Raw genomic sequence first — 13,721 nt, forward strand, 5'->3', positions numbered from 1 at the left:
CGTAGTTCCTCCCTGCGCTAAATCAGGTCAATGAGCTTATTTGTGTCAAATAAATGAGCCCGGCTGACGGCTAAGCAGCTGCAAGACTATTTATCTCAGGCCTCCAAGCTGGCACTCAGCAGGCTACAGGCAAAGCTCAGGAGGGGCACGGGTGTCAGGGCCTGAGCTCTCGGAGCACGCCCTGGATTGCTGCCCAGACAAAAACCTCCCGAGAGAAACTGAGTCCAGCATGTGCGGGGGGCGGGGTGGGGGGGGAACTCTAGGCCTCTGGGACTATGGAGGTGAGCAGAGAAGATTCCAGCTCCAAATAGCAGCCCACAGAGCATCTGGGAACATCTTTAGAAAACGACATCCCTCCTGCCCTCAAAAACCATCACATGCGCCACAAACTTGACAAAGCAGAGTTGGCTTTTGGGGAAACTTGGCTGCTTTGAGCTCAGCTCATCCTTTCCCCAAACTAGGCATCCAGAAAGACGGTCCCCATGTGTCCTTCCCAGGTATTTTATATATTTTTTTGTTTTTTTAATTCTGTAGTGATTCACTGAAATGAATGACATACTTCAGAGATCTGGAGTGGGGCTCCCCCCCATCTTTTTCTCTTAGCTCTCTCAGGAAAGTGGGATTCTGCCGTGACAGGCTTTGACCTCAGCACATTTCCTGCAGGTCAACTCTGGCTGAAATAGAATGTCTGTAACTTGTTTGTGAAGAACACAAAGACTTGTCTCCCCACTGTGTAAAAATCAGATAGAAAAGGGATGCAGAAATGCAATGGCAAACTTGTATGCATTTCCAAAAGGGCTTTCAATCCTATCCTGGCTTTATTTTAGAGGCCAGATTACACAATTAAAATGTGTACTTTTAAAAAAATAAATAAATAAAAATTTAAAAATAAATAAAAATTAAAAAAATAAAATGTGTACTTTTCCCACTCCGTAAATCAATTAGCTATAGTTAGGTTAAGCCAACACAACAAGAACTTTTAAAATATTATGTACAGCAGGATTCTACCTTTATTTATGTACTAACACAAAATACACATTCATGTACGAAAAAAGATAACTTTACATAAAAACTTTAATTAGTGGTTATATTTGGGGGCTGGGGATCTGACTATTGTGGCACAATTTAGTATCTTTGTAATTTTCTATATTTTAAAATGTAATTCCCTACATTTTCAGGTTTCTGCCTAGTAATCACGAAAGAAATGAAAGGGAAACCTTTTACTGAGCGATGACTACAGAAGCCCTTAATAGGAATTCCAAGATGCTCTGAGCATCTCAGGTTAAGCATGCCTAAATAATTTAGCACTGTATTAAGGTATAGCTACATAGCACATTCTGGGCTTTCCTGCCAAAAGGCAGCTGTTTTTATGATGGAAAACACAGCAGCTGTCTTCACAGGTGCAGAGCAGCAATACATAATAAGTTGGTCCCAGCAGAGACGAATATGGTCTCTATTGAAAATCTGAGGAGAAAAAGGCAAAAAGTGGTGAGCCCCAGTTGAAATCTTCAAGAGAGAAGGGGAAGCCCTGATTTGAAGAAAACAGGCTCCAGATAACTGGTCTCCACTTACCCAGTGAAAATCAAAGCCAAGGACCAAGTCGCTGGGCTCTGGTCTTGCTTTAACACATGGCAGGATCTTTGGCACAAAAATCAGAATTTTGGATCTGCAAGATACCTTAGCAATCACCCTCCTCTGACAAATGAGGAAACCAAAGCCAGAAGAGGTTAATTTACTCAAGGTCATTAATGCCTGTGCTCTCATCAGTAAAATTAGGATGCTACTCACAGACTTCATTTTGCTGTTACACTTATAAACACACACACTCCTCCCTCAGTAATAGTGACATGTGACCAACATAGTCTGAAATCTTGAATTTAATTGATAGCCAACACCACTTTTTCTCATTTAGCAAACACTTCTGATTTTGATAACCGGATGTAAGCTGATGACAGCTTGCCTACTCTATGCTGCATAAAAAAATGTATGAATTTAGAAAGTCCAAAGACCTGAGGAACTACTGACCCTACCAAAAACTTGGAAAGTACCCTCTTAGAAATAAAATGCATTTCTAGCAGTGATATGTTTTGGTTCCTCTGAGCCCACAGACTGTACAGTCCTGAGAAACAATACAGCTGGACCCCTATCCAAACATTTGACTGACTGCAGGGCCCGCTGGTTGTAACTGGCCAGTTGTTTTGTTTATTATAATATTAAAGGCTGTACTTCTATTTTTAAAAAGTCCAGCAGTTCAGCTCTAACAGCAGACATGAATCGAGTTGTACAATTGAAGGCACGTGGCAAGGGGCTGCCGGGACACGTAGTTGGCCACACAAACACAACCGCTGTTGTTCCCCACTCAGGCCCTCGGAGGCCACCTGTTCCTCTTCATGTCTGTGTAAGCTGACTGGACGCTGAATGTTGCAGACATGTGACTGAGCGAAAACGGGGATCCTGGTACCCAAAACTGTCCTCACACCATGACAACACACTATGCAACAAGAGTCCACAAAGGCAAAGGGCCTGGAAGGCAATGCACTGATGCCACAGAGTCAGGAAAAGTGCTGTGTAGGAAAGAACTCTCACAATCCCACCGGATTCTTTTTTCTTTTAATTATTACTACTTACTTATGCGGTACCTTTTTAGAATAGAATGACCAGTTTTCCGAATGGAATCCGTAGTGACTCATTTCCCCTCGCCCCACCCCCAAAGGCCCTCCTTGCAAAGAGCCACTGTAGGGGGATGGGGAGGGCAGATCTGCGGCCGGGGGGGGGGGGGGGGGGCTCTCTGTAAACCTGGTCATTCTGCCCACAGGAGGTGTCTGCACCTGGATTGTGACAGCGCGCGAGGGATGCCGCCACAGAGTAACAATGCCATTCCTGGAGGCAGCACCGGGCTGGTAGAGACCAAGGAGGAAGCAGCACGTCCTATGGGATTCCAGGGTAATTTAATCAGCAGCACTTGCGTGCGGCAGAAGACAAGGGCAGCGAAATAATCAAGTCCACTCTCAGCTCCTGGTAGTTTTTCTGTTTAACCGAAGGGGGTAAAATGTGACCCGAGAGAAGGGCCTCTCTGCCTCGCCCGGCACTGCTGATGCGTGGAGCTGGATGACTGTGTCACGGGGGCAGTGGTGGGCTCCACCCACTACACATACCGCCTGCCCTCAGTTGTGATAAGAATGTCTCAGACGTTGCCAACTGTTCCCTGGGGGCAAAACTGCCCCCATTTGCTGCCCTAGATCAACTGGAAAAGCTAGTCAACAAGTGAGCCACTTGATTCTGAGTAATGCAGGGTTGAAAAAAACAAGAAAAGGGGTTTAAGGCCTCCTTCAGTGAGGAACGCTCTGTAAGAAAAAGACCAACAAAAGTAAAACTGGCCAAGGTCAAGAAGAGCAGTTTACCACATGTGAAAGATAAACACCCAATCAAAATATGGGAAGAAATTAAATATCAATTAGAACATAGAGATCCATTAGCAAAAAGAGTTAAAAAATGATACCAAGGGGTTCGTAGGTATATGACAAAAGACACTCCTCGCATACTTTATTTATTTTATTTATTTTTGGCTGTGTCAGGTCTTAGTTGTGGCACATGGGATCTTTTGTTGTGGTGCGCGGGCTCCTCTCTAGTAGTGGCGTGCGGGTTTTCACTTCTCTAGTTGTGGCACATGGGATCTTTCGTTGTGGTGGGCGGGCTTCTCTCTAGTAGTGGCGTGCAGGTTTTCTCTTCTCTAGTTGTGGCGCGCAGGCTCCAGGGCATGTGGGCTCTGTAGTTTGCGGCACGCAGGCTCTTTAGTTGAGGCTTGCGAGCTCAGTAGTTGTGGCGTGCGGGCTTAGTTGCCCCATGGCATGTGGGATCTTAGTTCCCTAACCAGGGATCAAGCCTGCGTCCCCTGCATTGTAAGGCGGATCCTTTACCACTGGACCACCGGGGAAGTCCCACTCCCCACATAGTTTAGGTGGGAGTATAAATTGGTGAAAATCATTCTCAAATAAACATACAAACGTGTATGTGAAAGCATATCATCAGTGCATTATTTGTAGCAGCCAAAAAAGAAAAAAAAAAACAGCAATAAGCTAAATGACCTCAGCAGGGATTAATAACATTACAGTATATCCATGAAACTGACACCAGGTGGTCACTAAAAATTATTAGATAGGCCTATATGTCACATAGAAGGATGTCCATCAGAGGATTGCTTTCAAGAAGAAAAAGTATTATCATATCTGCCTAGAAAGTCATGAGGGAAAGAGAAAAAAAACGGGCTGATCTCTAGGTTGCATGATTTTAGGTCATTATTACTTTCATCTTTGACACATTTCTGAATAACCTGCATTTTAAAAATTATCTTTAGCATGAGTTCTTCTAAAAACAGTAGTAAAAATAATACCTAGAACTCTGTAGTTGCCACCCTTCCACCCAAGGGGCCCACCCATCCTCACCTTGCCAACTATGTGATGTCAGACCCCCACTGGACTGCAGATGTGGACTTCATGCCCAGCACTGGGCCTTTACTCACTCCAACACCTCACAACAGCCCCACAAGGAGCAGATGCAATCCCATATCACAGAGCAGGGCCTGGGACTCAGAAGAGGAAAGACTACCCAAGGCCATGCCTTAATAAGTAGGAGTTACTGACTGCGAGGCCGAATTCTCTCCAGCCTGTGAAGAGTAGACTAAATAACAGTAGAAACTAACACAACAGAGTAAAGCAACTATACTCCAATAAACATTAAAAAAGAAAAAAGAGCAGACTAAATAAGCAACATATCTGTTCATTTACAATCTACCTGCAAATCCCAACGATGGGAACAGCTTGCTCGGAACCTTGCACACAGCTCCCACAGCGCCTTTGCAGCCTCACCAACTGAGGCACCCCCTGGACAGCCTCCAAGTCAGCTCCGGGAGCAGGCCAGAAACTGCAAACCCTGCTCTAAAATCCTATCGCCCGCTTTTCCAAGAGCTGCTGAGCTCGCCCTTGGATGCCAGCCCCAGCATCGCCAGGTCCAGGGCCACCCCAAGTCCCAGGCCCTGCGGAGACAGTGCCTTTTTCTACAGAATGCTTCTTTCCCTGTTAGAACATACCTTATCTTTATTGCTCCAGCAATGAGCATGGCAATTAAGATTCAAAACTGAGGGAAATGCTTTGAATTACCCAATTACCTTTCACCCCAAACATAACAATTTAAAAATTTTTCTTCTAAACTAAAGGTGTTTTCATTCCTTCTCTGATCTTCTCTTAAAATCCAATGTGTATCACGCACTTTGCTAAGTTCTGGGCATACAAAACTACAACAAGGTCCCTAATTCTGAAAACCTTCAGTCGAAGGAACCAGAAACAAACCAGAGAGGGGAGCAGGGAGGGGTCCAGGCTAGAAGCCTGGAGAGGCCCATGATGTTCCACGTCCTTGGGTGGCTTCGTTACAGAGTCTGCAGTACCGTGACATTCCAAAACAGCGAACATGCCTCTTAGGAGTATAGAAAAACATATTCCAGGGCTGAATGAAAATGACCTTTGGATTATTGACCCAATTTGGCTACTTATACCACCTCTCCCCTCTGCTGGCCTGGACAACCGAGATCTGTATGCTCTCAGAGGAGTGTTTACAGATGAGTCAGCGTTGGAGCTGGCGAGGGGTGGTGGGAAGGACAGTGGACCCAGCGCTGGAGATGAAGGTCGTGTTTTGGTTCCATCATGGGACCCAGGGAAGTCACTTCACTCCATTTCCTCATCTACGAGGTGGGAACAAACGAGCTTAATTCTCTACCTAAGTTGCAAAGGCTGTGAAAGCAGTGAAAATGCAAAACGTGCTCGCCAATATTCAAACACAGAATAAACAGGTATGGCTGACCTCTGATATAAACTGTTTTCACAGTAAATCTACGTTATTGCCCAAGGGTTCAAATAAGCTCAAAGTGACAACTACCAGGAGACTGAGTTACCACAAGCAATGAGCTGGTGAAACATGCAGACGTGTCCATTACTTTCACACACAGTCTGATTTAGCACCAGTGAACACACACAGAATCTGAAAAACCTGATGCAAACTAAATAGATTTCCTGGGATCTAACATTAAAAACAACTGCCAGACAGTTCACCCTCTAAGAAAGTTGACTTAGGGGTACAAACTACTTTGGGAAGATAAGTATAAGTAACAGGAGGGAGTTAAGGGAAATTATTCCATTGAATAGACTGCAGAAACATACAGGAAGGCAAACATGACCCAAGGGAAAAGCTCCACTGAAATAAAAATGCTGAAAGCGGGCTGTAAAGCTCGTGCTCTGCTCTGAGGGCAACCGCTGAACAACCGAAAAAGAACAAGGAAGACCTTGCCCAATACCAGGGTTAGTGAGGGGCTCTGGGAAAGAACAGTGTGCGGTAATGGGACTCTGGAGAGGAAAAGGGGGCACGACGTCTTGATCTGAGGACCAAATACTCTCAGCCTTGACAAGAGAGGGTTAGTGTCATATTAGAAACACAGGACGCCTCCATCGTGTGGACCAGCAGCCTGAACATCCAATGTCCACGGAGGGTAGATGTGAGTCTCTCAGGGCACCCTGACAGAAACTTGAGTTTTGTTCTTCTTTGTAAATCACAGGGAAACCAAATGTCTGTACCTATTACATCTCCCGAAGCTGAAAGCGATAAAGGACGACCACTTACAGTCAGTTGCGAGATGTATCTCCACTGAGGAATCGCCTTAAGATGGGGTTTCCATGACAGAAGAGGAGGAGGCCGCCCAGCAGATGACTTTCCTGAGGCTCCCACTGTCCCACGGCTGAGAAGACCAGTCATTTCAACAGGGGCAGTGGAAACAAGAACAGAACCCTCCAGGACAACAAGGCAGAATTTCTGGTTAAAACGGTGCATGCACATAGGTGAACAAGCATATCCAAATACCACTAGGAAAAAACCTGAGAGCACATGGTACCAGCTGCTAGAAAGCTGGCACAGGATGAGAAGGGAGCAGCATCTGAGTTTCTAGACAATTTTAGATGTCAGGACACGGTGTTCAGGGCCCACTCTTGAAGATGCTGTTAAAACAAAACCAAGAACAAACCACCGCGAGAGAACATGCATGTTCTAAGAGACCAAACATTTTATCTGGGTGAAGGGTCGATCTCATTCTTGAAACTCAAGAACACAAGAAAACAACAAGAACAATCTCCTTGAATATACTCAACTATCAAAGAATTTTCCTATAGGAAACATGAGAATTTTCCCACTACTCTAAAGAAGTCCAATAAATAACTTTACAGTGAAGGGCCCGGGGAGAACACACACAGATGCCCACAGGTCCCCGAGCAGCCGCAGAGGAGAGGCGCTCAGAGTGCTGATGCCTTCACCAGGTCGCCCACAGTCTTGTCTTTCTTGAATGTAACCCGCTGGCTGGCATTTCCAACTGCTTTACGGAACAAGTCCATCTGGTAAGCCCGGGGGCGAGTCAGGCCAAAGAGCACAACACAAGAAGTGGTCAAGGCCAAGTCTTCTCCTGAAGACCAGAGAAGGGCTTCAGGCTACAAGTTCTTCAGCAGCGCATCCTCCCAGTGGGTTGAGTCTCCCTCACCGTCACGCGGGGAAGAGCTCGGGAGGGCTCTCTCCGTAGCAGTACTTTGCTATGGGATCCCTATAGGTGTTCTCATGCTGCACGCTCTGTTGGCAAAAGGGAAGAGAAGAGCGCCGTGAGAGAGAGCAGGACGGCGTCCGGCAGACGCTCCCTGCAGGAGCCCGGGTGAGTCCATCTCCAAATGTCACCAAAAGGGTCCAGGGCACTTTCTGGAGCAAACGCAGATGCTCAGCACAGAATGCCAATGAAGGGCATGAAAATGGACACAGTGTCACCACAGGACTGTTTCTTTTATGCACACTAGTGAGTTTTTTTTGTAACAACCTAGCTGTGACTAGGATAACTTGAGACAAAAAATTTTCCTCAAAGTATTTTAAGTCAGATTAAGATCCAATGGGTGTTTTGCACCTGACCCCGTGCTTCAAAGGAATTCAGTCCCCGGCACGGAACCCTGCAGAGATGAAGGAGATGCACTTCAAATTGCTTTCGTCAAGTTTTATGTACCTAAGGGCTGGTACACAAGCCGAATCCCACAGTACCACACAAGCTTCATCTGGCCAAGCAAAGTGTGATTTAACACAGACAATCATCCGTGGTGGCTAATTTTTCAGCAATTTGTTTTCATACAAGCAACTTGAGTTTTTGGCTAGTCCAGAATTCATTAATTAGCCTAAAACCAAGGCTAAACATCTAAATTGTACGTATTAATCCAATTTACAGACATGCAGCCAAATCTTCTCTTTCTTGGGACACTTATAAAGGCAAATTGCCAACTGGTAAATTTCTCTTTACAATGAAAATGCAAAGTCTGAAATTTTAGCATCTTCACTCAAGTTTGGAAATAACTCCTGGGTTTTGTCAGTTAAAGAAAGAAAATACTTGGCCTTTTCTAACATTTCTCAGAATGACAGTATGAATCAAAGTAAGTCGTGGGTTCAGCCATCCTCCACATTTCCTTTAAAGCCCATTCAAATGGAAAGCTCTTCCAGCAAAACAAGGACATCAGGAATTTCCTCATGTTTCAAATGCTCATTATAATCCCTGAAACATTTACCCAGTGATGCTGAATGCTCTAAGAGCAGACCAGAGACATAAAGAGTGGCGTAAAACCCAAAGGCAGACTACAGAAATCTGGCAAAGGGTACAAGAGCTCCAGAGAATGACAAATGAGTCATTCATCTCAGACGGAGCCAGGACAGTCTTGCAGACACCATGAATGGAAGCCAGAGGAAGAGCACCCGTATGACAAACACGTCTGGTGATTTTACAAAGAGAGCTCCAACAACCGCCAGATCACAAAGGCTGAGAGCAGAGGATGCGGAATGATGGAAAGGCAAAGACGTTCAGACGCTTTCAGCAGCTGGTGCCGTGTTTAGTGCCCAAGAGCAAAGCATTTAATGACAACGTGCTGAAAAGTACTGAGAGCTTGGCAACCTACAGATTTACCTGTGTATTTTTCAACACCCACCTGCCCCATCCCCTTGAATGCTAAAATAAACCACAACTTTGTCCCCGAATAAATGAGTACCCACTCTAAATGAGTGGTTGCTGGAAAGCCTTAAATTTCAAAGACGGAGGAGAGAACTTCTCTCAGGAATTGGACTATCAGGACTCCACCCAGACTTTAAAATAATTTTAAGCTTCCAGTTAAAATACAGACAAGCTAATCAGATAGGGAAGATGCAAGTTAGTCAGACCTTGATTTGATATAAATATTTTACATCCCTAACTTGTATAAATCTCATGTTCACATTCTAAATACAGTCAGCCCTCCATACCACGGGTTCCGCATCCATGGATTCAACCAACCACGGGTCAAAAGTATTTGAAAAGACTCCAAGAAATTCCAAAAAGCAAAACATGGTATTTACACTGTATTAGTTATTGTAAGTAATCTAGAGATGATTTAAAGCATACGGGAGGATTTAAGTAGGTAAGAGGCAAATATTATGCCATTTTATATGAACATTTAGGGATTTGGGGTCCTGGAACCAATCACCCTCGGATACCAAGGGATGATGTACTATCAATCCACCAAAGCTCCACACAACGTCGTTTAAATCTCTTCTCCATTATCACCCCACCAAAAGCCCCCAGTGCATATTTTCGAGTTTTCCTGCAGACCCTGACTCCCACCAGCAAATACCCCAGCTACAGGCATCACAGCTTCTGACCTGGGACGAGGTCCTGCATTTAGCCAAACACAATTCAAAGTGATCTTCGACTGCCATGAAGAGGTTCTGGAATGCCACAGCTGCCCGGTTGAGGAAGTGCTCCAGGAGAAGTTGCTATGGAAACAAAAGTCAGTACCTGTAATAAATTCCAAACTCAGAAGCACAAGGTAACCTTGGAAATTTCTCCTAAACTAACAGACTGCTGATACGGGGAAGAAGAGGGGAAGGAGAGAGAGAGGGGAGCTCAAGTGAGCAGGAGGGCTGATGTTTTATTCTTTAGATATCTGATTAGGAATACAATGGCCCATTCTGCCAAAGAACCACTGGAGGAACTGGGAACCACCTCCTTTCCTTGCAGACAAAGGCTACCTCACAGCAGCCATTTCTGACACCGACAAGGTTCCCTTCTATTTCCAGAAGAATCTCACAAGAAGATTCTAATGCTCCTCGTGAAATGCAGGCAGAAAGAATAAAGGAGATGCAGCACAAGGAGCAACTCTCCATACCTTGTTGGGCTGCAGGCAGCAGGAGACACAGTACTCATAGGCGCTGCAGCAGCCATTGGACAAGCAGCCATCACAGCAGTACTGCTTTGTGCCAGGGACGTTGACGTTACAGCAGCCATTTACCAGCAAATCTTTCCTCTCACAAACGAAACCTGAAAGTCAGAGACTAACCTGAGTATAAACCCAGCAGTCCCCCCACCTGCCCACCAGGGGCGATCATGAGGCAGCAATGAAAGTCCTGCATGCAAAGAACATAAAGATAGAGTCTGGAGTCAGGGGCATCCTAAGGACCACAGAACCTGGAATCAGAGAGTGTCTAATCAGAGCTTGCTTCCTGCATGCAGCAGTTTACAGGAAACATGGACTCCCATCTTGTAAGTAGGCTATATATATCCTAATCTGCCTAAAATTACGTTTTAGTCTGCTGTCACATATTTGATGCAATCAACACATCGCCTATGTTTTCCTGTGCTAACCTATGCAAGCCAACTATTCATCTATGTCTGGGAAAAAATGTCATTATTTTTCAAAGAAAAATCTGAAAAGAGGAAAAAACCAAGGTTTTCACTCCTGAAAGTGAGATCCTTCTAGATTTAAAACAAACAAAAAACCTCCACATATACTTTTTACATTTAAATACCTTTTAAATACTTACCATGTATTTAGTAGTTTGAAGGATTTTTTAAAATAGTAGTCACACCTAACCTTTATAAACTGATTTAGGCTCCTTTTAAGTATACATTGCAGGGTTTCAACTACCCCTCAGAATTAGGGAATGAGAGTACTCTAATACCCAAGGAAGAAAAATCCTCCCAATTCCCTCCATTCATCATCTAAACACACTCCCTCCAACCTAGTTCATTCATTCATACTCAACTTTAAGAATCTCCTCACAAAAGCTAGTTTATTGTTCATAGCTGCTAAATACACATTTCTCTATATCCTTCTGGGAGTGGGACAGAAAAATGTAAGAACAAGTCCATTAGGGACACCACGTGGCCCATGGGAAACTCCCAGGTGCAGGCCCAGGCCCACAGGTACACACACGGGCCCACGGGTGCACACAGGTGCAGAGCAGCTGTTCCTCACATCATTCCATTCTAAATGCCCCAGCTTCTTAATCCTCAGAGAATGAGACATCGTGAAGCATGAGGTTGTTTTCAGAAACTACTCTGGAAAAACAAAGCATGAGGTTGTTTTCAGAAATTACACTGGAAAACGAAGTCTGTGCAAAAGCAGGAGGCACCATTAAAATAAGAGTGGAAGGGACCAGAAGGGCCCTCACGTCACACGGGGAAAACTGAGAACCAGATCGCTGCTGTTGTGGTTTTAACTATGGCTTCTGTCTTCTAAATTAAGACAGGATGATTCTAATGCCACATTAAATGTTTCTGGGATTCTTCCTAACTATTCTTACTCACTTCCTTCAGAAGGGTTATAAATTAAAAATCTGAATAAGCCAGCATGTTCCTCAAAATTCTACCCCAAATGATACAGAGCATCTTATCACATGATCTGTGTCAGAAAGATGTAAAACATTACACTTGTTGAAATGATCTTTCTGCCCTTTTCTCTTTTCCATGTTATAAGTGTTAGCATCTCAGGCCTTCTGTTTTTCCCCAGTACAAACTGCAAGTATTTAGCTTTGAAACCAGGCGGGTCTTTCTAACTCCTGGTGAAAGTCCATCAAGATTTTTCCTTTTGCATCAGAAATGTACTCCTGCAAACATTATTTCCAATGAGGAGTCCTGTGAGATCACAACCTCAGAGTGTGCTGCTACTGACTGGGAAACCAACTTCTAACCTTTGAAAAGTTTTTAACTCTGCTGGTTGTCTTACTGAATAAGGTGTCACCCTGACAACACTCGTGGGGGTGGCATCTGCTTGCTAAAAGGCAAAAATTCCTGCAAGTTTTCTTTATTACACTGCTTATCTCCTCTCCTGCATTCATGGACGTAAAATAAAACCTATGGTTCTTGGATTTTTTTTGATCGGTTCTTGGAACTTAAGAAATCTGAGAGTCTTTGTCTCACTTGAATTAAGCAGAGGGAAATCATTCTTTTGCTAGCTATGACAAAAGAAAAGGACAAACTGTCATTCATAACTAATATTAAATATTAAAGTCAAGTCATAAGATTTCACACTTTCTCACTGAGTACCATACAAACAAAAGCCTATAAGAAAAAAGCACTGAACTCCAAGTTCAGTCCTGGTCTTAGTCCTAGGTCTGCCCCTGACTGACTAGCTGGGTCATCTTATGGAAGTAACTTTCCTTCGCTAAACTTTACTGTTAAAACAAAGCAAAAAAAAAAACAAAAAAAAAACAAAGCAAAACAAATGTTACTTGCAATTTAATCTGCTTTTTCAATGTGATCTTAAAAACAGAGCTGGGCACTGTTGAGTCAGCAGTGCATTTTTGTGCAAAATTTTCCAGCTCTTCTAATCTAGGTGGGAGGTTTTCCTGATTCCTTCCTTCAATCCCAAATAATCTCATCTGCTCTGATTCCTTTGAGATCTTTTTGGAAAAGTTTTTTTTTTTTAATTATTTTGCTGGGGTTGCAAACTTTAAATATAGATATATAAAAAGCACTATAGTTCCATTTTGAAGATAGCACGTGTCTTCATTTTGTTAGGCTTCATCAGGTATCGCTTCAAGGTTACCTGTATCAATTTCAGTATTGTGACATTCATAACCCATTTGTTCTGAGACTCTCTAAGAGAGAGCCAATTTTACTCTTGCAAACTAACCAGATTATTGTAAACCACCAGGTGAAAAGGGAATAAACAATCTGTAAACCAGTCGGGGAATTCTGACCACTGTTTGGATAGCTGACATTAAGGAAAAGTGGTACTCTCTTGGCGTGATAATGGTATCCCGTTTATGGTTTGTAAAAGAGCCCCTGCCACCTTGGGCAGGTTCCTGAACCGCTTCGTGTCTGTATCTTCAACTACAAAGTGAAGACAGAAACACCTACACCTCACAGGACTGCTACAACAATCAAGTGAGATGTTATTCAAGGAGAGCTTTTAGCCCAGTGCCCAGCATGTAGTAAGGGCTAAATTAATGCAGGCAGAGCATTACCAGGAGTCTCTCCTTGGGGGACTGGGCCAGTCTTAAGAGTGGTTAGAGCTCTAGCGGCTGTCTAATCCAAACGCCTCGCCAGCACAGGAATCGCCTTTCTTATACACTAAAACTCTGGGAGAAGGCACCAAAACAGACAGATTGTTTTTTTTAATTGAGGTATCATTGATTTACAATATTACGTAAGTTTCAGGTGACAACTTAGTGATTCATAATTTTTAAGAGTTATACTCCATTTATAGTTATTATAAAATATTGGCTATATTCCCTGTGCTGTTTGATATACCTCGGTAGCTTATATTTTATACACAGTAGTTTGTACCTCTTAATCCCCAGCCCTATCTTGCCACTGTAAAAAGAATGAAATTTTGCCATTCGCAACAACGTGG

General features: G+C 43.8%; 1 protein-coding gene across 35 annotated transcripts in view; it reads right to left on the minus strand.

Annotated features, from left to right (window-relative positions):
- The window catches only part of SPRING1 (SREBF pathway regulator in golgi 1), a 337,705-nt gene that overhangs the window by 313,734 nt on the left and 10,250 nt on the right, over positions 1-13,721 (minus strand). For 31 of the 35 annotated variants that reach the window (XR_010933322.1, XR_010933324.1, XR_010933327.1 and 28 more), the window contains exons 3-4: positions 10,251-10,402; positions 9,745-9,858 (exon numbers count right to left, since the gene is read on the minus strand). Coding sequence is in view for 30 of the 35 variants with exons in the window: in XM_067700713.1 (XP_067556814.1) it covers positions 9,745-9,858; positions 10,251-10,402 (266 nt within the window). In the remaining 5 variants the exon portion in view is untranslated. Of the gene's footprint in view, positions 1-3,539; positions 7,657-9,744; positions 9,859-10,250; positions 10,403-13,721 lie in introns of those variants that run through there. The other 4 variants (XR_010933326.1, XM_067700740.1, XM_067700732.1 and 1 more) reach the window with 4 other exon arrangements.

This window comes from Pseudorca crassidens, chromosome 12, assembly GCF_039906515.1.
Source record: "Pseudorca crassidens isolate mPseCra1 chromosome 12, mPseCra1.hap1, whole genome shotgun sequence".
NCBI classification, from domain to species: Eukaryota; Metazoa; Chordata; class Mammalia; order Artiodactyla; family Delphinidae; genus Pseudorca; species Pseudorca crassidens.